The sequence below is a fragment of the Eublepharis macularius genome, chromosome 2, assembly GCF_028583425.1.
Source record: "Eublepharis macularius isolate TG4126 chromosome 2, MPM_Emac_v1.0, whole genome shotgun sequence".
Lineage (NCBI taxonomy): Eukaryota > Metazoa > Chordata > Lepidosauria > Squamata > Eublepharidae > Eublepharis > Eublepharis macularius.
In genome coordinates this window covers 235,615,726-235,643,351 of record NC_072791.1, presented here as the reverse complement: position 1 = coordinate 235,643,351, position 27,626 = coordinate 235,615,726, and the positions used below count along the sequence as shown (strand labels likewise).

The following is a 27,626-nucleotide window of genomic DNA, read 5'->3' as shown; positions in this document are numbered from 1 at the left end:
TGGAAGCTGCCCTGAGCCCGCTAGTGAGAAGGGCGGGGTATAAGTCAAATAAAATAAAATAAAATAGGTTAGATATACAAGTATGTCTGGAATGGTATATATACAGAAACCATGATTAAAATACACTTCTCAAGTTAGAGGGACAATCTGTGTTGGACATTGGAATCACAAAGGGGAATAAAACTTAACCAGGATGCTAAATGGGCTAGTATTTTTTTTTAAAGAAAGAAACCAGTTACGACAGTCATGGCTCAGAGCTTAAAACATGACATGGGGCCAGACCTCCCCCCCCCCCCGCCCAATGCACCACATCTATGCTTGTTCCCATTCACAGAGAAAAGAACACGCCTTCCGGTGTCAGGTGAAAACTCTCTTTCAGGAGGAAGGCCTTTTAATCAGAACCGGACACCTGACTTTAAACTGTGGCCTTAATTTTTATGGTGCTAAATTTCCCTGTGAACAACGGTGTCTGTGTCTCCTACTGCGAAGAGCAGCCTTGAAAATAGTTCTTACGGAAGGGCAACCCATACAGTGAAGAGCGTTCCACAGCGAGGAGGAGGAGAACACCTCTGTGGTACTCCCCCACCCCACCCCCACCCCGCTCCAAGCTGCAACAGCCCCTAAAAGGGACACCGAAAAGCCCAGTGATTCTCCCCACCCCTCCCCCTCTCTCTCCAGCCCCCCCCCCCGCCCCCCAGACACTGAGACGGTGGCCTTTTCCCTTCTTCTGTTAGTCGCTTGTGGTTTCATCATCTCTCGTTGCCTAATTCAACGCAAAGAGTTTGGGGAATCTTCTCACTGGGGCTCCTGTTGCTCGGAAGTTTTTCTTCCAGTGGGATTTCACATTCTTTTCATGATTTTTCTCTCTCTGAACTGGGGTTTTTTTAGCTGTTTTAGGCTGTACTGCTGCTTTATAATTTAAGCTTTTTAAAGCCTGTATCTGCCAAATCTTTTGATTTACATTAAATATTTACATTTTTTTTAAAAAAGCCCCGTGTCTCCACTGTCTTTCCCCCAAAGACAAATCCAAGCAGCACAGCACAGCACAGCCAGCCAAGGGACAGCGTGAACGAGTAGGAACAGGCGTAACCCAGGTTTTAAAAACGGTTTTATTTAAAATGGCAAAATAATTTATAGCACACCCATGACTCCATTTCCATTCAATGCTTATTTACAGCCCTCCCCCCCATTAAATTTTACAACCCCCCCCCAGTAATATTTTACAAGCTCCAGACAAAGTCAAGGAGCAGAGAAAGGTGGCCTATGCCTTTCCCTGCCCTGCTGGCCTTTCCGATGAGTCCGATGAGTGCTCCACCTGCTGTTGGTGAGGCCGCCTCCCCCCCCCCCCGCTATGCACTGCAGAGCCCCCCCCCTTTCTCCCTCCTGCTAGCGGCTCCCTTGCTCCCCCAGGTCTCTGCTGTGCCAGCAGCTCAGGAGGTGACCCTGGGGGGGGGGAAGGGGAGCAGCTCCGAATGCTCGTGCCTGGGAAGAGTCCAGGGGCCTGGCGCCATGCCAGTTCTTCCTGCTACGAAGGGCCCAACAGAAAGAGCAGGACACAATCCGGTTGCTCCTGCTCCGCGCTCAGTCCCCCTGGGCAATGTCAAAGGGCGCAAAGGCCTGGCGGAAGGCCTGTGCGGCTGCTGCTTCCTCCTCTTTCCCCGTCTGGCAGCTCCTCCAATCTGCCCGGCCGGGCATGCCGAGGACAGCCTCGCTGGCCAGCACTTCCCTGCGGGAGAGGAAGGGAAAAGGCGGGTTTGGCCCTTCTGTCCATTCAGAGACTGTCAGGCCCACAGAAACACCACCGGGCAGGAGGCCCACGCAGCCCCTCTTGGCTCAAGCCGGCTGCTTGCTCTTGCGGCGTCCACCACCACCAGACTGCCCCCCCCACCTCAGGCCATGCAGCAGCCCAAGCCACCCACACCTGGAAGGAGAAGGATGACAGTAGCGGGGGGGGGGGAGGGAAGGCAGCTGCTTGGTCCCTTAATCACAGGGATGGATGTTCGGGGCAGCAGACGCAGCAAGCAGCTGCCAAGGGCCAGCCACAGGCAGCCGAAAATGGGCATTTCCCTCCCTCCCTCCCGTGCAGACAGGAGCAAACGGTTGTGGGTCCACTGCCTTAGAAGGGCAACTCCAGGACAGCTGAAACAAACCTGCCAAACTGCAAGGGGAAATGTCTCCTAACGCGATGGAAGAGCTTCTCCCCCGTGTCCAGCTCCATGTAAAAATAGGGCGCTCCTGGCTGCACTATCTGGAAGGCGAACGCACGACATGCAGGTCAGCAGGGAAACGTCTGCAGCACTCCTGGGCGCTGAAGGCTCAAGGGTAGGGAGCAGAGCAGCAAACCGGGGCTGGAGGGGAAGGTGCTGGGCCGTCTTTGGAAGACGCGCGTGCTGGAGCCCCCGGGGAAAACCCCCAGGGCAGGAAAGGGGGTCCCGGAGCTGTGGGAGAGCGGAGAGAGCCTTTGTGATTTGACTGCAGCTCAGTTTCCATGTATTTTCTTCATTATTCCACTCTCCTCTTCCCAGTGGGGGCCCAAACCGGTTCGTGCCGTTCTCCTCCCCTGCAGCTTGTGCAGGTAGGATAGGCTGAGTGTGTGTAGCCAGCCCACGGCCACAGAGCCAGCCCCCCAGGGAGAGTGGCGATGCACTTCTGGGTCTCCCGGATCCTGGGCCTCATCTTCTAACCAGAGCACCAAACCAGCTCTCAGTTGAGGTGAGCCCCCCCCCTCTCCTTAAGGTCTACCACCCAAGAAACGTGGCAGCCCCTAATGAAGGCTGGGCTAAGCCACCAAGGGCTTTATAGGTCGAGACTAGCAGGGGGCGCACTGACTGGCAGGAGGCAGAGATCCCGTGCCAGCTGGGGCAGAGGCAGCTTGCCACCCCCCCCCCCAAGTCCCCTGCCCAGGCCGGAGCTCTCTCTGGAAACTGGTTCACGGGGACTCCTCCGGAGTCTCCTGGAAGCGCAGCCTGCACCACCCCCTGCAGCAGGCCCCACGTTGCCCACTGCTGGAGGCTGAGGAGCCTGGCTCCCCCAGGAAGCCTGACAGGCGAGGCTCCCCCCCCCCAGCACCCTGCTCAGTGGTGCACTCTGCCTGTGGATGGGAGGGACGGGCGACAGCACCCATGGGCTCCTGGCACCCTTTGTGACTGCAACGCGACAGTGACGGAAGAGGTGCCCATGAACCACAAGCTTGTCCCGTACTTGCTTGAGAGATGAATGTTCTGGGATTTCGAGCAGTTCCATCTGCTGCTCCTCTGCCTGGACTACGAAGGCCTCCTTAATGTCTTCCGTCGTGCAGCAGTCCTGAGGCACAGGGACCACCTGCAACGGCATTTCCACCACGCTTAGGGCTCCCTGCACTTGCCTCACGGCAAGGAGGCGAAAGCTCCTCCTCTGCAGCAGCAGTGGCAGCAGCTCCATCACTGGGGCCCCGAGGGCGCCCCTCAGCTCCAGCCGTCATCACAGCAGAGGAGGGGCCCACCCCTCCTCCTCTTACAGACTTAAACTTATGAAGAAGACCTGCTTGTAAGGGGGGGGAGGGCGAGAGCTCGGCTCTCTCCACAAGCTCTCAGTTCTCTCTCCCCCTTCGTGCTCTCTGTGGAAGGCTGGCGCCACTCAGATACCGTCTCCTCTGACTAGCCAAGGAGGACCTTCCACAGCACACACCAGAGCTCACAGCTACACACTGCTCAAAGCAGGCGACGCTTTTCAATGGGCCACCTGTCAGGCTGTGGATGACAGGATACAGCAGACAGATCTCTGGACCACTGCAGCAAGACACTAGTTATTGGTCAAAACGGCTTTTATTCAGAAATCAGATCATTTCCATATACAGGTCCATAGGACTACTTAGAAGCAAGGTAGACATCTAAGCAGCAAGAGTAGAAGTTGATAGGAATGGCATCATGTGAGAGAAACTTCTAGTTTACTCCTTTCTCCCCCCATCCCAACCATATCCAATACTTTGGCGCTCTCTTGGAGTGAGAACGTTTCACATATTTGCGATATTGCGTTGAGTTACTAGGAAGCAAGACACAGCACTGCCTGGGAATGAGCACAAGGTCATAAACACTGGAAGCTGTTACAGTCCAACAGATAAACACCTGTGAAAGCCTGAGAAAGAAATAGTTATGACACTAGCAAAGTGATACTGAGCTATAGCAAGATACATTGTGCTCAGCAGAACAGAATCAAAACTGGCATGGATGGGGCTCAGACATGACACCACCCATTTAAGAATGAATGAATCTGAGAGAAGCGGGTGGGAGGGGCCTTGCGAGAAAAGAAGAAATGGGGGGTGGAGGTAGACCTTTTTTTTAAAACCACTAAATTTAAACCTGGTAGAGAGCTTTTAGTCATCACCTGTTTTACTGCAAACAGCCAAGGAAATTCTTGCCTTGCACAGAAATTCCTGCTAAGACGTCTCCATCACCCGGGGCCAGGCCTTCCCCACAGCCATGGCCGCCGCCCTCACCTGCAGCTGCTGACTCCTGTAGTTCCTTTCAAAGACAACGCACCTCTTCCCTCTGCTCTGGAAAAACTCCTTCAGGGATGATTTGTACTGGTCCACTTCTTCCACCACCTCTGAAGCCAGCTCCACCACCGACTGATAGTGCCCAATAGGCAAAACCAGGACATGGTCAGGAGAGAGGCCCCCCTTGGCAAGGGCAAGATAGCACTGGAAGAAGAACGAGGCCCACGTGACTGAGAGACCCGGCCCCACAGCCGGCCCTCCGACCACACGGAGTCAGGGGCCAAGGAAATGCACGCTGCAGGTTATACGGATGAGCTCGGCTGACCTGGCCAGTGCTCGCATTTTCAAACAAATGGGGAGAAAAAGTGGGGGAGAAAAAGTGGCACTAGGGTGGGGAAAGCAGCAACAAAGGACTCCAGAACGTGTGCACAGCTAACGGACATCAGCCCAGCGACTCCACAGGTGCCCTTTCCCTGGGCGCAGGGGAGACATTTCTTGGTAGTCCCTTGCCTAGGCTTCTTCTCCCTTTCCCATATTAAAAGGTAGCAGTTTGTGGCTATTCCTGCTTCTTTGCACTCAGGAGATTCTACGTAGCGCTATGGCGGCACCCACTGGCATAAAACAAGCATTTTGCTTTTAAAGACTAAAGCCTGAAAGATGAAAGAGCTGCCCTGGGAGCCTCGAGCACACACGTCAGTCTGGACGACATGCCTCAAGGCAGGGCAGGGCGTTCTCCTTTTAAGGCACCCTTGACGACAGATACTTACATGTGTCCCGATGCTCACCACCAAATGCTTCTCTACTTCTGGGCTAGCAAGGCAGAACCAGCACGCGGCTGTTGGCAGGGCTTCAGAATTGGAGAGAAAACAAAAGCCGGAGTCAATGGTAGAAGGCAGCAAGATAAGCCAGCCGCTTCGTAAGCCAGGCTTCCAGCAGCAAGACCATTGTCTCTATGGCTGGGAATTCTGGCACTGGACACAGACAGCTGCCCTCTTCTCCCACTGGCAGAGTCTTCAATGAGTGTGTCCGGACAGAAGCTCCTTCAGGGATGCTTCAGGCTGATCCTGCAATGGGCAGGGGCTGGGCGAGATGGTCTGCAAGGCCCCTTCCAACTCCTGGATTCTAGGATTCTTCAGTTACAGGCAAATACCGCATTCTACGTCGCTGGGGACATTCAGCACGGCTCTGCTGGCCACCACCATTCGAGTGGGTCAGAAAGCTACCATGGAAGCCCCTTGGCTTGCTCACTTCCACGGGGAAACCCCATCTAGACAGCAGGGGCTGACCCGCCTCAAGCTCCTGATCAGCGATTACGCTTCCTCCCCTCCAAAGAGACTTCTCTCTTGGGTGACTGGGAGGGTCTCCTCTCATTGGCAGAATGGAGGGCATCTTTGCAAGGCCATTTTATTTACCAGGGCCTTTTAACAGGGTATAAAGGGCAGATAACTTGCACCGGGGGTGGGGGTGGGGGTATTCAGGACCTTACGTTGTTGGGTTTAAAGCTGAGCTCTGAAACATCAGCAGGACGTGGCCTGGGCTGCAATTCCCCTGGAACGAGGAAGACGCGACCTGATCTGAGTAACCTTGCTGAGGTGGGAATGGGAGGAGTGTCGTGTTGTCCCCCTTCGGGAGAGTCTCCTGCCCTCCTTTTGCAGCAGCCACTGAGGCTACAGAAGGATCGGGGAAGGAGAAACTCTGCATCTTATGGGTGGGGGGAAGAGAACCTTCCCGACCTCTTCCCAGGTCTGCCAAGTGAGATGCCTTTTTTCTAGAACGGGGGCTGCTGCAAAGCTGGACAGAACTTGTGTTGCTCGACTCCACTGTAGTGATGTGAAGCGAGGTCCTGGCAGGGCTGATGGAGAAGAGGAGGTTGAGGGGGGGGGCATGATTGCTCTCTTTAAATATTTGAAAGGCTGTCATTTGGAGAACAAGGAGCTGTTCCAGTTGGCAGCAGAGGGTAGGACCCGAAGTAATGGGCTTAAATTACATGCACAAAGGTACCGGCTGGATATTAGGAAGAACTTTTTCACGGTCAGAGTAGTTCAAGAGTGGCATCAGCTGCCTAGGGAGGTGGTGGTGAGCTCCCCTTCACTGGCAGTTTTCAAGAAGAGGCTGGGTGAATACTTGTCAGAGATGCTTTAGGCTGATCCTGCACTGGGCAGGGGGTTGGACTAGAAGGTCTGTATGGCCCCTTCCAGCTCTGTGATTCTGGGATTCCGACAGCCCACGTCAACGTTTGGGTCAAGTGGCTCTGAGCCACATTGCAACTGTTTATTCTACATTGCGAGGCTGCTGCAACTTCAGTTCTGGTGCAGTTGTCTGATCTAATCTCGTTTCTGAAATTGCCACTGTTATATCACTTTTATGTTTTTCACCTTTACAAAATACTCCATGTGGCAAAGTGCAACAGAGCACAGAGGAAGCAGACTCGCAATCAAAACAGACACCAGAAGTACACAAAGGCACGTCAGTGGCGAGTCTCAGATCAAAGAGCGTCTCTTCCTGAAAGGGAGAAGCACCTGCTGTGTACTGCAGCCGGTGACCTCAGGCCCTCCTTCTTCCTCTGCTTCGTGAATATTGGCAGGGGCGTCTGTTTTTCAGTTAGCGTCAGTCAGCACTATTCCACCATTCCACCAGCCATGGTATCGAATGGTAGAAATAAGGCACGGCAAGAGCCTGACAGAGGTGGCGTTGCCCTGGTTTTCCCGGGAGCCTCCTGCCCGAGGACTAACGAGAGCCGATCCTCTTCAGCCTCCGAGATCACACTGGCCCGGCCCTCCAGGGCTGAGAACCCTCACCCTGCCAGACACGGAGTACTCACAAGGCTTGCAAGGGAGGCGCTGGGGCTGGGGCTGCTGTCCAGTTCTGCCTTCAGAGGGCCGCTTCTTTCCTTTTGGTTTGCTACTTAGATCAAAGAAAAACTGGCCCACAGGTTCCTCCTGCAGAGACACAAAAAGGGACTCGTTTGGGGTCGTTATCTTGAGCAGACACAAATAACTGGGGAGAGAGGTTTACTCATAAAGATATTTAAGATGAAGACACCCCTTTTAAAGATGTCAGGAAAACTGTGTGAAACTGCTGGAGTGAACAGCTTTGTTTTGGTCGGGCCACACACGTTGCCTTGGGCGTCGCTTTTTGAAGGATCTGGAAAACTGCCCAAGTCTGACGTTGGTGGTCTGGGGAGCAGAATGGATATTCTCAGGGCACAGAAACGCATCTGAGCTGCTCCGTCACCGGCCCAGCCACGTTTCCAAGCCTTAAGCAGAAACTGCTAAGACCTGCCAAGGGGGAGGGGAGGACAGGCTGCCTGTGTTAACGATAAATGCCACTTCTCACCCACCTATGGAGTACCGGAGGAAGGTTGCACAAAGAGCACCATGCTCAGCATTCCGTAGGGCACTGGAGAGCGTGCCTCCAGGGACCACAGGAAGGCACCGCAAGCACGTTTCCTAAAGCAGGGGGGACTGGCTGCCTGACACCACATCATCATCATCATCACAACAACAGCAACATTCAATTCATATACCACCCTTCAGGACAACTTAATGCCCACTCAGAGCAGTTTACAAAGTATGTCATTATTATCCCCACAACAAAACACCCTGTGAGGTGGGTGGAGCTGAGAGAGCTCTGGAAGATCTACGACTAGCCCAAGGTCACCCAGCTGGCTTCAAGTGGGGGAGTGGGGAATCAAGCCCGGCTCTCCAGGTTAGAGTCCTGCCGCCCTTAACCACTGCACCAAACACAGCAAGCACCATACCTCTGCTCCTGACAGCTGCTGGGTGCCACGCTCCCATCCTCCAGGCCCTCGGTATGGGTTCTCAGTGACATCCTGTGGCTGTTTGACTAACTCTGCTGGATCCATGGAACTCATTGGAAGGATGCTGAATGCATAGAGGTACTAGAGGGAAGAAACAGAGCCAGAAACATGGGGAGGGCAGGCTGTGGGCCTTTACCTTCCTCTTCTCTGCATTGCCAACATTTGCTAGGGCTATGAATCTGCTCACATGCTGTGCTGACTCCTGAAGAACAGCGTGCATGAAAGAGCAGAAGACACAGGCGTTTCACACGGACTGCAGGAAGCCTCTGAGCCCAAGGGAAAACGCTGCGTGAAATAACACACTGCAGGGCTGGCTCCCTCGGACAGCCGTGTTTCCAAACCTGCCAGGAAAGAAGATCTTGTAACTGCAGACTTCATTCCACTCCCACTCACAGTTTATGGGAGAATATTGCAAGAACAGTACCAAGGGGAACTGTTAATACCGTGTAAACTTGGGAATCTGGTACAATTCAAACAGAAGTTATCTCCTAGCAGAATGCAATAAAGACGGATGCAGACTCCAGAGTTTCTGTGGAATTCAAGGACGAGCAGTGCTCTCTTAACACAATGAACCCCCTGGGAAAAGATCCACAAGGGCTTAAAAAAATCTTTAAAAATTATCCTATGTGAGTTGGGCACCTTGCTCTTAATCGAAGGGACTACAACATAAAGACAAATACACCTGCTTTGTCGGATGAGCTGCCACTTTTTAAAAGGGACGCTGGGAACGCCCTGAGGAGTGCTATTAGGCAGGGCCCCGTTCCCGGAAACTGAGGCGTGTGATGGCAAAAAAGCATTCATTCATCATAATGTATCAGGCTCGTAAACTCTCCCCGTTCCAGAAGGCTGACTTGGCCCTGATGGTCAAGGCACCAGCAGTACCCTCGAGCCTCGATTACTGTAACACCCTTTACACGGGGCGAACGGTTCTGACACGATAACCTGCGCAGAACGGGCCAGCACAGTTAACAGCAGGGCAAGTCGCAGGGAACAGATAACTTCCATCTCACGATCATTGCTACAGTCGTCTGCCTGTTTCCGGATCCAATTCAGGGGGCTGCTGCTCCCCACCCCTCCATGATCCGGGCGCCACATACCTGAAGGACTGGCTCTCCCAGTACGAACTGGTGCAGCACTGGCATTCTGCACAACCTCATTTCTTAGCTGTGCAGGCTCGTTCTGCTGCCCCCCGTCCATGAGATTATCGGGTGGCCGCTCCAACCCTATCACACAGTCTCCTGGCATAATTCAGACAGGCCTTAACTTTGTTATGATGTGAATAAGAATCTTTGCATAAATGTATTTATCTCATAAACTGCCTTTCTCTTCAATGTTCATGGCAGATTACAAAATATTTTAAAAATTCAGACACAAAACATTCAATAGACGGTATGACAGGACGGTAGAATTGGAAAACAATGGAAGCCAAAACCATCCAAGGCCGAATGCATCGTAACGCAGGAAGTGGGTTGCAAAGACAGAGGACGACGCAGTGAGAGCAGACTGCCACCCTATCCCCTGGGACAGGGACCCCTGGAGTCGAGCGGTTTCATTATTCTGCATTTCTAATAGCATTAAAAAAAAATGGGGTTGCACGTTCTGTGAAACGACAGAGAAGCACAGGGGGGGGGCTTCCTGATCTCTCCCAGCCCTCACCCAAAAGCTGTATGAAGGGGCAGCTGCTGATCTTACCCATTTACAGGGTGGCACCTTTAGAAGGCTTGACTCACAACTGTTTCAGCAGAGCGTAACAGGAAAGGCCATCCTGCAGATATGAAGGTCCAAGGACCACAAGGGGCCTGTTGTGGATAATGGTTTGGTAAGCAACAGGGTAATCGCAGAATGGGTGTGATGCCTAATGCCAGATAAAAACCTGGCTGCAGCATTCTGTACCTGCCGGAGTCTCTGAGTCGTCTTTAGGGACAGACCCATGTAAAGCACATTACAGTAGTCTAGCCTCAAGGCAACCACCATGACAGCTGGTCACGACATTGCAGAGTGGGGAGGCTTTGGAATGGCGCCATTCTTCCCGTTTGTCAATGCTTGGTTTCATGCGACTCCTCTGTGATAGCCCCCCCCCACCATCAACAGCCTTCCTTAGCTGCCTGACAGTCACAGGCCAAAGGCTCTGAAGAGGGGTTTTTTCCAGCCCAAAGAACTGTCAACAACGACATTCCTGCGTCAGGTGGGTTGGATGGCAACTACTGCACCCGAACAACCGAGTAAGAGCCGAATGTTTTCTGGCATACAGAAGCAGAGAGCTCTTTCCGTGTCTTTTCTTTTTTTTTTATTAAACTTTTATTACAGTTAAACCATTACAACATAGTAACATACACATATAATTTGAAACATTAACCAGTACAAAACTATTGTGATACAGGAGAGAGTTAAGTATATACAGTTAAAAGCTATATAGTTCAACAAAACTTATAATCTATAATGTAAAGCTTCTAGAGAGAGTAATTGTTTGGAGTATCTTTGATCTAGGCTGGATATTATTTTTATCAACATATTCAAAAAATGGAAGCCATTTTTCCATGAACTTAGAAACTGCAGGAAACTGTTCAGCTATATAGAGATCGTTATGGGTTTTTTCCATTATGAAATGATTCCATACTTTTTCAAACCATGAATCTACAGAGGGTGCATGATCTTTCTTCCAGACCAATGCTATCTCATTTTTTGCGATTACAAAAAGAGTTGCAATCAATTCTCTTCTAATCTTAGGTATTGCTAAGTCTTCCCACTGGTCTAAAAAAATGATTTTGGGATCTAAAGGGACTTCATATCCTGTAATTGTTCTGATTGATTCAATCACTTTTCCCCAATAACTTTTTATAGAAGGGCAACCCCACCAACAATGGGCAAATGTACCCGTCTCTCCACAATTTTTCCAGCATTGTGGGGAAGCAGATGGGTATATATAGGATAATCTCTTAGGCGTAAGATACCACCTATGAATAATCTTGAATGTTTGCAGCTTAGTTAGAGTGATATTTGATTTAAATATGGCTGAAGTCCAAATCTTATTCCATGTTTCAAGAGATCGATCTACATTGCAATCTTTAGCCCAGCTGGATTGACAAAGGATTTGCTTTTTGTTCAGTGTGTTCAGTAATGTAGTGTAAAGTATGGAGATCATTCCTTTTTTTTGAGCTGTATAAGATCGTAATATCATTTCAAACTCCGTCAGGGGAGTTTTCATTATTGATTTTATGCCGATTTGTTCCATCATATTTTTAATCTGTAAGTATCTAAACCATGACATTTTTTGCTTTAATTTGTTTTCTATTTCTGATTTCTCCATCAGGCCTGAATTTGTAGCGATGTCAGTTAATTTTGTCATCTTAGCTTGTTGAAATATATTTATGAAATCTGATTCTTGACCTGGAGGAAACCAAGACTGATTAACAAATGAAGAAAATCTGGATTTTTCTGGAATTAGTTTAGCTTTAAGTTTGTCCCATATCTGCAAAATTGCTAATAAAAACGTATTTTTGTTAATGCTTTTGGGTCTGTTTATTTGTTTGTTCCATATTAAATCATTGAAGGAGAATTTGTCCAATTGAGTATTGGAAAGGGTGATCCATTCTGCTGTAAATTCCACGGAGATGAGTTGAAGTAAGTTTAGAAGTCTGATTGCTGCTTGATATAGGTTAAGATCTGGATAATTAAAACCTCCATCTCTAGATTTTCGTCTCAACGTGGTTTCCGTGTCTTTTCTGACAAAGAATCGTAACTTTTTACACTACCCTTTAACAAGGAGCAACGTGCTTGAAATGTGTTGGGTAATGTAAAAAAAATCTACTCTAACAGTGAACGTTCCCCTATTTTCCTCATCTAGTCCTGCTCTTTTCTTTCTGCTGCACCTCTTTTATTTTCAGGCCTCTGTGCTGAAAGACCCTTTGTTTCCCAAAGTTTATCAAGACAAGCAATTGTACTGCACAATACTCCCTTAAAAACCCATCACTTACAATTCACCCTAAATAACTTGCAGGATTTCACATACCTGTAAGGAAGTCTTTCATAACAAATCTTCTGCAGGCCTCTGAAATGGTATCTTGGTTTTAGACTGCTGGCTAGCACAGAGACGAGCCTCGAGCCACATTTCTTAGTGTCCACGTCGCCCTGTTTTAAAAAAAACACACACACTCAAATAATTCACCTTTTTATTCTATGGATTAAAAGGACTTGGGGGAAAAGTTACCCCATCAAACTCTGAACTGGGAAGAGTCTACTAAAAAAAGAACATATATATCTAGCCAGAGGCTTCTGTCTAGAAAATACTCTCTCCTCTGGGGTCCCCCAAACTATTCTGACCCATCACAGTACTGCACCCTGGTTCCCAGTCCCATACCGCTACTGGGAGATCTCAAGAACCGCTCATGTAGTATGGTGGCATAGAGCCAAAATGCAGAGGGGGGGGGGAGGCTAAAATCTGCTACCACCTGCCCCACGAGCATTCTCACAACTTCTGAAAGCCTGCACACTTACAAAATGTATACAGAGGCTCTATATGTGTGTTGGCTGTTCCACAAGTTACAGAGAATGCAAATAAGTGATGCACAAGGGGGGGCACAGGAAGGTAAGCAGGCCCAACCCCACGCTGACTGCATATACACCAATGTACTGTGTGCACAGTGCTACCAAAGGCAACCATAGGAAGGCCAACCACTTAATGAAGTGTACTTCATTAATCTGACAGAGAGATTAAACGGAGCCTGAAGTCAGTCATTTAAATTCAAGCTTCGTGTCACCCGCTACCAGAAAATAAAAAGGGCAAGCAAGGGAACAAGAGACCCCCATGGGCAACAAAATACACAAGCCCCGTTCTACCACTCCGTTCAAGACCAAATGGAATACTCACGGGAGTGTTTCCAAATCTCTCTACCCCTCTGGGCCAACAGGAAGTTATCAAGATGTCAACAGCTTTGAACTTTGGAGTAGACAGCAACGATGTTTTGAGATCAGTCACATCCTTGGAGCTAAAACAGTGTGCTGGGACGGGCTCCTCCAAGCACTCAGTCCCACTGAGGTACGTAATCTGAAGGCCAGAGGCTTCATTGAAGACACCTTTGCGCCCTTCGTACAACACAGAATGTAAAGATTAAGCCGGAGCTCATCAAAAAGCTGATGTGAACAGGGCTGTCCCCCCTTTCCTCCTCCCTACACGAGGACCCCAGTATTTGCACACCCCAAGGGACCCTTTGACTCAACCAGAAAGGACTGGATAAAACGATCCAGCTGAATATCAAAGATGCCCCCCCTCCCCAGAACAAGTAGGGATTTCCTTTGGATGTCTTCAGCCTCCAGAGGTTTCCGCACACCCAGGAGCGACTGATTCCAAGTTCGCTAGCCTACAACCTGAGGCTATAGACTCCTCCTCCTCGCCCAGAGCACCCATCCCAGTAAGTCAACCCCAGATCCAGGGAAATGCCACTAAACTGCTGCTCAGCCTTTGCTGGGCCAGCCCAGCCAGTCCACTGTCCTAGTGACTCCGCCACTTCCTCTGAACGTGAACCCCTCGTGCACCTCACCCTTCCAAACATACGGAGGACACCCTGAGCTTTACAATGTGGCAGTTGGTTCTGCGCCTGGACCTCAACTTTGTGGTTGGCTTGCCGAACCCCTAAATCCTTCCCTCTCACTCCTGAGCCTCTGTCCTTCACCTGGATCAACAACGTCATTGGTGGTTTGGGTTTTTTCTTCCTTCACCTGGACCAGCTTCTTTCTTCTCTTCAGGACAGACAACGTATGATTTTCTTCTCTTCTTTATCATCTTCCCTTAGGTCCCCTACTTGCATCCTGATTAGTCAACAACCAAGGGGGGGGTAGCATTTTTAGGACCAAGTGGCCGTGCTAAAAAGCTGCTCCAGGCTTATAGTTTTGCTTTCCCTTACTTTTTAAAAAGAATTGTAGCTTGAGAGGGGAATAAATATTTTCTCACCTAAAATTTTCTGCTATGTTACCAAGTTTATTGTTCTGGAAAGGGGTATCGGTATACAATTGACAGGAACAATCCCAAGCAATTACCCCAGAACATGAGTGAGATTTTGTACATGTAGAATGCACCTGCCTGTGACAGGCCTGATGTGAGCACTGAGCTGGGTAGCAAGCCTGCAGGGCACACAGCACCCTGAGCCAATAACGCCTGTCTACGTTGGACTGCTATACACTCTGCCTCGAGGGATAACTGGAAAAACACAAAGATCCAAACTGGGAAGGTCCATTGGCACTCCTTTATGCCTCCTGGCACCATTCTGCCAAATGCACTTAACCCCATTTGTAAAGCCAAAGCGTAAAGCAACGTCATCAATAAAACAGTGGGATTTTCTCAGGAAACTGAACAGATTGCATCCAAGGTACACCCATCAACATAACAAGTTCACAGTTGCACCCTATGTTACAATGACAAAAATCACAATTCAACTTCCAAAATTACCTAGATAAGTGATGTTCTCAGCTAGTTCACATCCACTGACATCAAGAAAGCAGCCAACGGTTTCTTCATTGTTGGCTCCCAAGACGTAGGTCTGAATAGGGGCTGAGAAACAGAAGGCAGTGAGCTGCTAAAGCACAAAGGGGCCGTCCCCCCCCCCCGGTGGTGAGGGGGGCACGGACCCCAGCCCTGTTCCGACGAGGTGGGAGTGGGGGGGCGTTTACAGGCAGGGAATCTGGGCAAGGAGCCAGTGGAGGGGCGGGTCAGCAGGCCCAGGAGGCTCAGCGGCAGCCCGGCCCCCCTGACCGCTTGGCTTTCTACGCGCGGGGAGGGGGCGCGTCTCCCCCCGGGGCCCGGCGCCGAGCAGCTCAGCAGGCGGGAGGGGGGGCAGCCCCTACCTTTCTTGGCCCCCCTTCCGGTACTCCTCCCAGTCCGCGTCCCCAGGGGAGCCGAAGAAGCCCCCGACGCACAAGAGCAGCGGCGAGGGAGGGGGGGGGCGGGCGAGCGGGCGCCGGGAGACCCAGGGCGGCCCTGCCGGCCGCGGCCCCCCGGCCAGGATCCCGCAGCCCCAGCCCGGCCGTGGGGCTCGCCCGGCGCTCCGGCTCCCTCGCCCTCGCCCGGCCGGCTCCGCAGGGCGGTGGGGGGGGAGAGCGCGGAGAAGCGCGGCCCGCGGGAGGGCGAGGGGAGCCTCCCGGGCCTCGGAGGGCGGCCGGCGGAGAGCGGCCAGGCGACCCTGCTCCCCCCGGGGGGGGGGGGCCCGGCCGGAGGCTCACGTCGAAGGCGCCGCCCGAAGAGCGCGCCCAGCCGCCCCTCCCCGTCGCCGGACACCAGCCTGGAAGGGGGGGAGGGGGAGGGGAGGGGCTTAGCCGGGGAGGGAGGGAGGGGCTGCCCGGCCTGAGAGCCGCCTCCGCCGCAACCCCCCCCCCCCCGCCCGGGAGACGCGCCTCCCCCCGCCCCCGCTCACACGCGCAGCGGCCGCCTCCCGCCCGGCGCCGCCATCTTCTCCTTCCGGGCGGGCGCTTCCGCCTTCCGCCAGTCCCCGCCCCCCGCTCCCGGAAGGGGCGGGGCTGCCGCCGCCGCTGGGCGCTCCTTATCTGAGGTATCACGAGATCAGATCAAAATCATTTCTGCGGTAGTTGCGTTTATTTTCGAACCACATCAGTCCAACCTCAGCCTCAGCTGCTCTGTTCCAATTGATTTTAATCAGACTTGCGCACACACTCGAGAAAGTATTTGCACATTTTTGCCAAGGTAAATACAACGAACCATTGAATGGTGCCATTTGCCCAGGAATGATTACAACAATCTGACTGCAAAGCACTCTTTAACAAGTCCCGTGATTCTAGAAAAAAATATGATTAATTTGCAGGTATTCCTGTAAGGGATAACCCCTACAGTATGTGATGGGCTTTCTTTGTGTATATGTGTTTTTTTTCTCACCAGTTCTTTCAAATTAGAAATGGAACGTATGTAGACAGCCACTCTAATCCTCCTAATTAGAGGATTAGGGGCTGATAGCTGCCACTCCAGCAATCCAGATGTGCTTCCCATTTATTTTATGAGCCCCAGGGCTCCACCTTCCCCAAGGCGTTGGCTTTCCAGTCTCCAGGTTCGTTCTGGGACATACCCACATCCAAGTCATGAACTCCAGACTCAGCTTAATTAAAGTATATTTTATTAGCTTAAGGAGTGTTGCAAAGCACAAAGCACTCACAGGCAACAGACATAAATCAAGAAAACCTTAAATTCTTCCTAGCTCAAAACACCTGAGCTAGCTACCTAAGCATCACTGACTGGCACCCATTGGTTGCTTGTTTCATCGGTTAGCATGCCAGCCTTCTTCCTTCCCTGGCTGATCTGGCATGGAGACAGGTTGTGCTTTCAGCTTCTCTTTGGGGTACTTGCATGACGGTCCCTCCGAGAGAAAAGGGATGGTAAAGGGAATTGAGTGAGGTGAGAAGCCATCTTTTCTTAGGTCTCAGCCATTAATTTTATTTATGTCATTTATATTCCACCTTTCTCTCTGAGACTCAAGGCGGGTTACATAGTGTGAGATTAGTACAATCAGTGGCAAGGACAAGGGCAGGCGTCTCCACACAGTATCAAGAACATTTCCATAAACAATGTCATAGGGTAAATGAATACAAGTTTACAAAGACATAGCATTAGCAAGGATCCAATATGGGGTTGTGCTAATTCCCTTATGCAAGCCCCTAGTGTGGCTTCATCTGAAATAATGCTTACTCATTGCCACGTCTCAAAAAGAATATGAAGAGCTGGATAAAAACCAGGAAGGAACAATCAAACAATCACAAGGTTGGCATGCCTGCACTATAGGGCAAGGCAAAAGCATTTGGGGCCTTTTAGATAAGAAAAAAGGCAACTAAGGGTTTACATTATAGAGATCTTCAAAATTACACAGGGTGTTCAGAAAATGCGTGGTGATAAACTTTCCCCCTCTCCCATAGTGTTAGAACACGGGATTGTCCTTTGAAATGGTTTGGTAATAGATTCAAGACAGAGAAAAGGACATATCGCTTCACACAATGGGTAGCTGACTTGTAGAACTAACCCCCAAAAGATGTGATGATGGCCCCTTGTCAAGTCCTGCCAGGCTCTTCCCCAAACATTTCACTGCATCACTCCGCTGTATGAGTTAAAGATGTTTTTATTAAAGAAAGATACCAGTTTCAAGGTATTGGAACATGGTCATTGACCGGAATGCCTAAAGGCGGGAAAGTCAGATCAAAGGTTAGTGTCCCCTCCCCCGGCAGGGGAAAAGTCAGTTAGAAGTTTAGGTGCACGTTGCCTGGGAAGAAGGGGGGGGGGAGGAGCACAACTCAGTCTCTAGAGTAACTTCAAGGTCACCTTCCCAGGCTTCCGCAGGAACTAGTAATCAAAACACCTTGCCTGAAAGATAAACAGTTAGCAACAGGTCTACACAACTCTGGTTCCCTCTGCACTCCCTCAGAGGTACTGAAAGAAAACACATAGAGCGTGAAACATGGCAGATATGTTGGAAGCCAATCTGACACCCCTGGCTTAGATGGATTTTAAAAAATCAGACATATTTATGGAGCATTAGCTACAGTAGCCCAATGGGGCCCCTGAATTGAGCGGCAGACAGTGCAATCCTATGAAGAGTTACTCCAGTCTAAGCCCATTGAAGTCAATGGGCTTAGACTGGAGTAACTCTCCATAGGATTGCACTGTTAGTGTCTCTGATGGGCAAATTCTGGGGAGCAGCCATGGGGCAAAGGCTGTTGTTTGCAGGCCCTGCTTGTGGGCTTCCCTGGGGCATCTGACTTGCCCCTGACGGAAACGGGATGCTGGACTAGGTGGACCATCAGGCTGATCCAGCATGGAGGCTCTCATGTTGTTGTGTAGCTGAATATATTCTAATTAGTGCACATTTTATCCTTGCCACATTTGTATTCCTCAAGAAACCAATCTGACTGCCCCATTTCAGGACGTTCTTGTTTGTGGCTTGGCCCACAGGATGTTGTCCATGTTGTGGTTAGGAGTGGCCCGCTTCTGTTCTGAGGGAGGAAACGTATGAATTTATCGAATTATTGTATTTATTTATTTAAACTAATTATATCCTGCCTCTTCTCAGTGAGCTCCAGTTGGCTCACAATAAAGTCAAACACAAAGATGCCATAAAAAAACCAGTTCTCAGCAGAGAACATCCAACACAGTAAAAACTGAGAGGAGACACAAAATACCCAGCCAAATGGATGAACATCAAGGACTCCTCTGGTCTTCCAACACACGGATGCACCTGCTCTCAACGGGAGGGCAGAACTGAAGAATCGACTCTCTCTCTCTCCTCCTCCTTCTCATGATGACCTTCGTCACTTCACTCATCTGATTAGCGCTTGTAATAACAAACTCAGAGCCAAGCTACAAGTGACGCCTGACACAGGTTGGACACTTGTCAGCTTCCCTCAATTTTTGATGGGAAACGTAGGCATCCTGGTCTTGCAGCTGTAATGGAGAGCCAAGCTGTAAAACCAGGATGCCTACATTTCCCATCAAAACTTGAGGGAAGCTGACAAGTGTCCAACCTGTGTAAGGCGTCACTTGTAGCTTGGCTCTCAGTGGCTAGGCAGGGAGGAGGAAGCCCTTTAACGACAGTAATACTTTTTTTAACAACATGGTGATATTCCTGAAAAGAGAGTGCTAAGTGAAACACTTGTATAAGAGAAGTGTTCGCCGTGTCACCATATCTTATGTATATGAGTAGGCTTCCCATTTGCCATTTATGGCATGCAATTTCCCAGGGATTGGGAACACTGCCCGCCGATCCTCAGCTGATCTGCAGGCAGAAGCAGGCCTTCCCAAAGTGGGGGAGGGGATAGTTCTGCCATCACCCCCAAAAGTATCAGCCTCATGCTGGGGGCAACTCTTTAGCGCTCGGCTAAAACATACAGTTTTTGCCCAAAACGTTTATGTTTTTGGCTAATTACTAGAGTGTTGCCTCCAGCATAACACTGTCACTTCTGGGTCGTGTTAAAAATTGTACTTTCACACAGAGGCAATGATTGCTCCCCTGGTAAGCCCTAGCCCCTCCCCATCTCCTGCCAGTTGCTGGGGGGAGCTGGCAGTTGTTGGGATTTAGCAAGTGTTTTCATTTCAGTCATGAAAGAGTTAAACTGTTTGTGTTACTTAGTTAGTAAACTTATTTGCATGTAACCACTTAGGCCTCTGGTAAGGATTCCCACCAGAGAAAGGGGTGTCTCTAAGCTTAATGAAGTAGAATTAGGATTCTCTTTTGGGCAACCTGATTATTGGGGGGGGGGAGAAATTAACAGCGCAATCCTATGGCCGGCCCCAACGCCGACGCGGCTGCACTGGTGGTGTGGCGGCGCCGCCGGGCCGGATCCTGTGCCAGCAAAGTGTGGCCGCAGCGGCGCCCGCAGCGGCGCAGAGATGCAATTTTGGAGAACCAGAAAGTGTTGTGGGCGGGTCTGATCCACGGCCGCCGCCAGGCGCAGCCAAAGGGCGCTGTTCCTGACAAGCGTCAGGGGGAGGGGCCAGGAAAGGCGCAGCCTATGGGCAGCACGTGATCCCGGCCAGGCCCCAGAGCAGCAGGCAAACCGCGCCCATGCCGGCAGACTGCCTCGGCTCGTGTGTCGGGCGGGGCTCGCAGTCGGGAAGGAGAGGGGTGGGCGTAGTCTGAGAAGCCTTTCCCCCGTTTGCCCAATGTAGCACCAAGTCCCTGGCGGCCGCGTCCAGAGAGGTTGGCATGGGACTGGCAGGCGCCCTGCCATGAGGAATCCAGGGCAGCAGCCAGTCTCTGGCAGCAGGGGACAGCCCCCAAGTGGTGCCGAAGGGGAGGGCTGGCCTGAGGCCGCCACCAAGAGGCAGACACAGCGGGCCTGCCCCCTCGTCCCCATCCCAAGGCAAAGAACACAGGCACCCATTGCACAGAAATCAGCCTTTATTATTATATCATCCCACCTCCCCCAGCAGACGTGAGGAAGGGGAGGCGTGTAGGAGAGCCGCCTGTGCAGCAAAACACCCCACCCCACCCCCAAGGCGGCAGCGGCGGTCACCGGCGAGGCCGGCGGCCGGACCCCCTTGGCCGTCCACGGGCCCGGCCTCTCGCACGCAACTGGGCCCGAGGGAGGGGTGCCTCTGGGGCGGGTGGAGCTGCTGCAGCGGGTGGGGCCGGAGGGTCGAGGATGGCGACGAGCCGCCCGAGCAGGGCTTCGGCACGGACTTGAGAGGCACACCCCACCCCTCCCAACAACCATGGCCTGTTGGCGTGGGAGGCTGGCAACTGCTCCACGGGATTGGATGCGAGGCAGGACGCCCTGGGGTGGAAGGTGTTGGAATGACCAATGGGGCTGCTGCAGACGCCCGAGGGGCTGGACCCACTCTGGGAGGCGGCCGCTCATGGGACTGTGTTGCTGGGGCTGCGGCTGCGATGGGGGCGACCCTCCCCAGGCGCGCGAGACCTCCTGCCCGGGATATGGCATCCACCTGCCACCACCCTGGATTCTCCATTGGTGGGGGCTAGGGTTCCAGCGAGCGGACCGTTTGCCCTGCCATCTCCCGCCCCCTTGCAGCTGCAGCTCGCACCACCCTCTCCCTTGCTTATCGTGTGCCAGCTACTCTCCCCACCGGGGATCCCCGCTCACATGCCCCGCCCCAACCCTCTACCTGGCCATAGATACAGGGGGGTTAGCCGTGTTAGCCTGTGGTAGCGAATTCAAAAAGGGTCCCGTAGCACCTTTACAACTATCCAATTTTATTGTGGCACAGGCTTCTGAGAATCAAGTTCTCTTCGGCAGATGGGTGGTACAGACACTGGTCAAATACAGAGGAGGAGGGGGGGAGGGGGCGGGGAGGCAAGACGGGGTGTGTCGGATACATTTGTGGCAATGTGCAGGTGGGGAGATGTGACGGGAGTGTTGGGGGAGGGGCGGAGGACGAAGTCAGACTCGCAGACACAGAAAACAGTTGTTGTACATCTCGTTTTATTGCACTGGAAAGAGCGGGCTTGCGTTTAGGCTGGCGAGGGAGCCGGAGCATTCCACACAGTCCTCCTTCCCGCTCGGAGGGGCGGGGCTGGGATGCAGGCCGCGGCGCGACGGTGCTTCCTGGGCTGCAGCCAACCGTCCGTCAGAGATGTTTGGGGAGGGCGGGGCGCGGGGGAGCAGCCATGCCCTGGACGTGCCTGTGGGGGAAAAAGACAAATGATATAAACAAACATAGATGTAGAAGTGCATTTGCCCAGCCATCACTTCTGGTCCAGCCATATTTACTTCCGTCTGGGCTGATCGTGCCAGAGAGCCCCTGCCCTGCCCCTGTCCTCCACATTTTATTTTTAAAAAGTGAAACCCATGACAAAGAGTGCTATAATGAAACAGCTTTATCAGAGGCGTTCCTAGTTCCAGATCATATAGTGTGTAAATTGACAGTCTAGCTGCCATTGAGAGATCTCTGCCTTTTTGGTGCTACACCTCTGAAGATGCCAGTCACAGCGGCGGGTGAAACGTCCGGAACTACAATGCCAGGACCACGGCGATACAGCCCGGAAAACCCACAACAACCACTGCCATTGATCTCATTGTGGGTATAACTGCACTGTCTGGCTTTGCCAGGTTGGAATAGATCCCTTTCTTTCTGCCTTGTTTGTATCCCTCTCTTCCTCAGTGGATAAAGCTGAACTTGGGTTCCCAACACTGACTCAGGAAATGTCAGGAAAGTCTAGGGTGGTTCTGGGATGGGCAAAATTTGGGGAGGGTGATATTAACTTCTGGGTTATACTCTAAGATGTGTGACACTCTAGGCTGCCATAACTATGTGCAAGCTATTTTTCTCCCTCAGTTCTTTGTGGGTGGGAAATTGGGTCTGAGGGCAAGTAATTCACTGCCCCCCAGGTGGGCAAATGCACTTCTACATCTATGTTTGTTTATATCATTTGTACTCTCCTTTTCTCACTGAGACTCAAGGCGGATTACACAGTCTAAGTCACTACAATGAACGGAAGGGACCGTCAGTAAACAATGCAATAGTATATGGAAATGCAAAATTTGCAGAGATGTGAAAACAAGCATGTCATGATTTTAAGTTTGTGTGTGTGTCTTTCTTTAAATGCTTGGTGTGTTACAGAAGAAGAATGGGGGGTGAGAGAGAGGGATGAGTGAGTGAGGTGATTGGTTGATGACTGAGAGTGTGGGCGGAGTTGAGAAGAGCAAGTGGAGTGAAATCTGATTGGACAGTAGCAGTGCTCTAGGGGCGGAGTGAACTGTATTTTTTTCAGTTACTGAGTGGAGAGAAACTTATTCATTCTGAGCAAAGCAGGCAGCCTGTGTGGAAGCCTGAGGGGATTCTTGTAGGCCTGGAGTTGGCATGCCACACCGTCTGCATTAGCTGACTCTTTACATTTCTACATTCCTGATTCCTGGTCAGTTGGCACACCACACAGGAATCAGGGGGTAGTCTTAATATGTATCATTTCATTCTCTCATCCTTCACAGAGCACAATACTCCCATACACTCTAAGCAACATTCTCACACGCCTTACAGCTCACTCTGTGCTTTTCACTGCCACACAGATAAGACAGCATACTTGCCCATCTGCCTGAGACTGGTTTAGAATATGCTCCTGTTGTTGTAACTGTTGCTGTAGACATATCTGGGCATTGCTCTTTTACGGGACTTCCTGAAAGCTTCTTAATAAAGCCCTCGCCTCCATGGTTGAATCCACATTACCTCTTTTTTCCCGGTTGTTCTCCACATGAAATCCGCATTTCAGAGTGCCGGTCACATTACCCAATCCTCGACACGCATCTCTCTCGGATTTCCATCGAATTACTAGTAGCGGTTTTCTTGCGGGAGTTTCACGATGGACGTGAACGCTTGCGAGCGCAATTTTCGCGCTCCTTTTTTAAACAGCCGTCAATCAAGTCTCCCCTTCCTTTCCTTGCGTTCCCATTGGCCGATTCCACCAGAGATGGCTCGTGAGCGATTTCTCCAATATTTCCCCTTTATTTGCTTTCGTTGCTTGGTTCAGCAACATTCGATTTCTCAAAAGCCAAACTTTTTTCTCATTAACATCTTTTTAGTGGCCCGACCACCCGAATATCCTGTTCCCCCCCCTCCTCTTTTAATTTTTTTTTTTAAATCGATCTGTCATAGCGAAATTTCGTAGTGTTTTCCAGCGCAACAAAGATCACATTTAACTACCGTCCTAACGCCTCCTGCCTCGGCCCATGTATACGGTGCTCTAGAATGATACCACAAACAAGGTTTTAAAATCAGCTGTGTTTCTTGTTCCTTGAGAAATGTCTCTTTTAATGTTTTTGCCTTTTTTAAAACTTAAGTCATCGTGGCGCAGTGACGATTTATCAAAATTAAAAGCTTTGGAAGTCCAACCCGGAATTATTTTGTTGGAATGTTATTAAATCGTTTGGTCAGGGTGCGTCTCGTGGCTGGCGCATGTCACGACCGAAGGTTGAGCACCACGGGGACACTTGGCTGGGGTGCCTTTTCTGGGCACAATACTTGTTTTATTCCCACATAACAAAATATCGCTATTCCAAAGATTCCTTAAAAAAAAAATTAAAAAAAAAAAAGAACAGAGAATCGAGGGAAGATTTACGTGCCGCAGAGACAGAATAGGAATCAATTGTGTTCCTGGCAAAAATATTAGTGGATAAAGAAAGTTTGTCAATCTTGGATTAACGTGGGAAATGCTGTCCAAAAACATGCAGAAAACATTTTGAAAATCGAACACCTTTATGTTGCTCTTAAAGAAACGCTTCTTATTTCTGCTGACCCAATTTTTTAGTTCCACATTGACATCCATGAACTTAAAATACATTCCCTTGAAATCTTATCTGTATTTCCATTCCTGTTTTGCTGTAAAATTTGGTGTTATGCCTGGGGACACAATGGAGAAAGCATTCTGAAGATACAGTGAATACAGACAGAATGCTAAATTTAAAGTTGTGATGTGGCGTTCTGTGGGTTCTTTCTTGTTCTTCGTGTTTGGAACCCATCTCAAACCTGTGTGCCAACCAGGCTGGAGACTACGACGCTTGGTCCCCCGATTGGAGTGATGAATGGGAAACCCAGGATATCAGCAGAATCATTCTGGACATAATATTCTAAGTGTCGTTCGGCATCCTCCACTTTTAAACAGCTCCTTTTGTTCCACGCCAGTAAAAGAAAAAAAACATCTGGAGATCCAGCACAGATGGGGGCCCGCCTGTAAATTCTGTTACTTGGCGTCACGTGTGGTTCATTTCCATCACACCCAATCTAAAACACTGGGGACTGATTGATTCAGCACTCCATTCAGAAAATCATGCATTCAATGCCAGTTTCACCCATTGATTTCATCTCCCACATTAATGGACTGTGCTTTTGAGAGGGAAGAACGGGTAACACCAGGAGCGGCACATTCCAGAAGAATCAGAATTGGTATTTTTGTATTACGCTGTGCCAACAAATTTCATCGTGATGTCTCCACGTGATGTGGTGGAACAACCAGTTTCTTGGGCCATTTAAAGCACAGGTCATATCACATTATTTCTCAACATCAGCAATTTAGAACCCAATTATGCCATTGGGGTGATGCTCCTTAAATTGTCAGTGCTTCCCTCGTCTGGAAAACTGAGTCTGGTGACATGGTGACAGGGGGGATGCTTGTGAGGTGCTTGTGGAACAGTGTGATCCACCATTTGCCACTTATATACCATGTCCCAAAAAACCTACAATTGTGTCAAGTCAACTGTGGCAATCAGAATGTGACACATGAGACTAAACTTTGGGAGGTAAGGCTAATGAAGTTCGAGGTCACAATAAATACAAACACTTCACGTGTTTGCCGGGGATGCGGGAAATTAGAAAAGAGGGGGAGCAGAGAACACCTATGATGATGTGGGACATTGCTCCAACAGGGGGTGGGCATTGATTGTTATTTGGGAAATCTAGAGGACAGTCCAGAAAGCCATTAGACCTATCTTTTTGATGCATAGACATGGACCACGTACAGAGAAAATATCAATGTGACGTCATGGAAAATATTTTTTAATTTAAGGAAAAAATTAAGCAAAAGAGAACCACCAAAAAAAAATTTTTTTTTAAATGAACAGCACAACAATAAACTGTGGGGGAAGGGGAAGAAAACTTGGTCAACTATATACAGTGGTGAAAACAATCAGGGTGCATCCCCAGAGGCAGAGGGACGATGTCTCCTTCTCTCACGGCGCTCCATCACATTGACTCGCCGCCCCAGGCGTGCTAGTCTGTCCTCCACGCTGCTCAACCTCTCTTGCACATTTGAGACTGAATTTGGGAAAGAAAAGTGTCTTTGAGAGACGGCACCAGAAAAAAGGGTGACAGCACCATTCAGAGCAAAAACTTACTGGATGATCCTAGCCTCTCCTCCATCCTCTCCATGGCCGTGAACAGATCTCCTATCCCTCTGCGTTGGGCTCTTCCTGGGGGAGCAGACCTTCTGCTGGTTGAGGGACCCTCCTCCGACCGTTCGGGTTGGCTTTCCTGTGCACTAGCTTCAGAAATGAAAGGAAGAAATCAAAATCTTGTAAAACGGTTTGGCCACAGCAGTCATAACATCCTGGCTGATCCACTGTGGCATCAACCTCCAGATTCTCTGATTTCATTTCAATGATTACAGAAAAATGGGAACTCTGTTATAGCACCAGCAAATAAAACATCGGAAAGCAATAATTTTTTTTTCTTGCTGTTACAAAGGAGATAAAAAAAGGCCGGCAATTATTTTTTTTCACAGCACACTTTTGAAATCGAGGAAAAGCCTGGTGGGTGGTGATGCTCCGTGCTTGGGGCACCACTGTCATATACAACTTCCCCTCCATCCATGGAAGTGTGGAAGCGAATGTGGTTCCACTCATCCATGGACACATTCTATGAAGGTTGATGGTCAAGTGCACGGTGTGGGAAAGCATCAGTTGCTGGTCTGCCTGATTTTAGGTGGGGAAGAATATATTAGGCAAATACATGCTTACCAGGGGGTGCCTGTTGTGATCCCTGAGCAGGGTCCTCAGAGGAAGCTTGCTCCCCAGCCACCTCAAGCGCCTCCTGCTCCTCGTCTGCTCTTGCCTCCCCCACGGCAGCGGTGGGAGCTCTACCGCGGAGAAGGGCTGCAAAGTGAAGAAGAAATGTTGGCACACTCCATCAAACCATTGCAATCGGAACATTCATGACAAAAAGGTGCAACAAAGATAACACCAGCAACTGTGCACCGTGATGAACACAGCGGCTCGACACATGCCACTGTCCCAAACTTGGGGTCCCTCACGCCGAGCATAAAAAAAAAAAAGGTTTCTTTGTAGGAGAAAAAAAAACCGTTATTGCAATAAAACGGCGTTGTGCTACGATTACGGGGGGTGGGAATGGAATCTCAGCTCTCCCCCAAAACATCTAACTTTTTGGCTAGTCTCTCCACATTGACGTGCACTTAACAGCGTTGTTAATTTAAAATTAAATGCTTTTAAGAGGTTCTTACCAGCATGATGACGGGATTGCCAGCTTGGCCTTCCGGCGAGATCCCAGAGGTTCATCATGGACGCAAAGTACGGGGGCTTTCCACTCTGGCGAGGGATCCCCTGCCAGGCTTCCAGCGCCCCGTAGAAGTCCCCCTTCACCCTCTTGAACTTCGATCTGCACTGTTCGGGGGTCCTGCTGTGACCACGGGCACACATCTGCCTCGACAGCTTGTGAAATATAAGCTTCGTGGGCAGATGTGTGCTCCTCATTACACGCGCCGCTTTTCTGGAGCGTGCAACGAGGTCCAGCAGGGTCTCCACCTCTTCATCCCGCCAGAAGACTCCTTTTGCCGCTGCTGCCATACTTGTTCCTAAACGAAATACCGAAAATGTGCTGTTACATAAATTAGCATGCCCTCATAACGGCTCCCTAAAGGCGCGGAAAAAAAGGCTGCTGATTGGACGCGCTTGAACAGGATGACCAATCGGTGTTGAGGATTTGATTTCGGCGCCAAATGCTGTTGAATGAACACTATGTTCTCCCACACTCATGGGAAGGCCCTTTCAGGCCAATAATTTTTATTTCTGCTACTTGAGTTCCAGTGAAGCATGAGAAAGCATTGTTAACAAGAACAGGGGTTGATTTCCTATCAACAGATTGGTTCACTTTTCACATCGCATTGCAGTCCTTTTAACGAAACATCTTCCTGGCGTGCCAATGCATCTACGAAAATTCGTCATAGCGTTATTTTGTCACATTAAAATTAATTAGGCAAAGGAACGGGTGGTGGCTGCAGCGCATGCGCAATTAACGGCTTGGATTTCCGGCGGGAGAACAGTGCTTGGTCGACGGATCACGGTGCAGTGGACTGCCCTCCATTTGCTTTCTTGCAGACGTGGGGAGAG

The 27,626-nt window shown here is 50.3% G+C and overlaps 1 protein-coding gene across 1 annotated transcript; it reads right to left on the bottom strand.

The window, feature by feature from the left end:
• Window positions 1-1,097: 1,097 nt before the first annotated feature.
• On the bottom strand, window positions 1,098-27,083 carry LOC129323630 (CWF19-like protein 1). The gene is given in 15 exon segments (XM_054970152.1): window positions 1,098-1,726; window positions 2,151-2,248; window positions 3,202-3,321; window positions 4,469-4,678; window positions 5,242-5,321; window positions 7,296-7,413; window positions 8,235-8,375; window positions 8,431-8,514; window positions 12,303-12,422; window positions 13,162-13,376; window positions 14,737-14,838; window positions 15,132-15,144; window positions 15,146-15,501; window positions 26,241-26,375; window positions 26,741-27,083. Coding segments are annotated over 15 exon segments (2,280 nt in total). The 3' UTR covers window positions 1,098-1,581.
• Window positions 27,084-27,626: the final 543 nt, after the last annotated feature.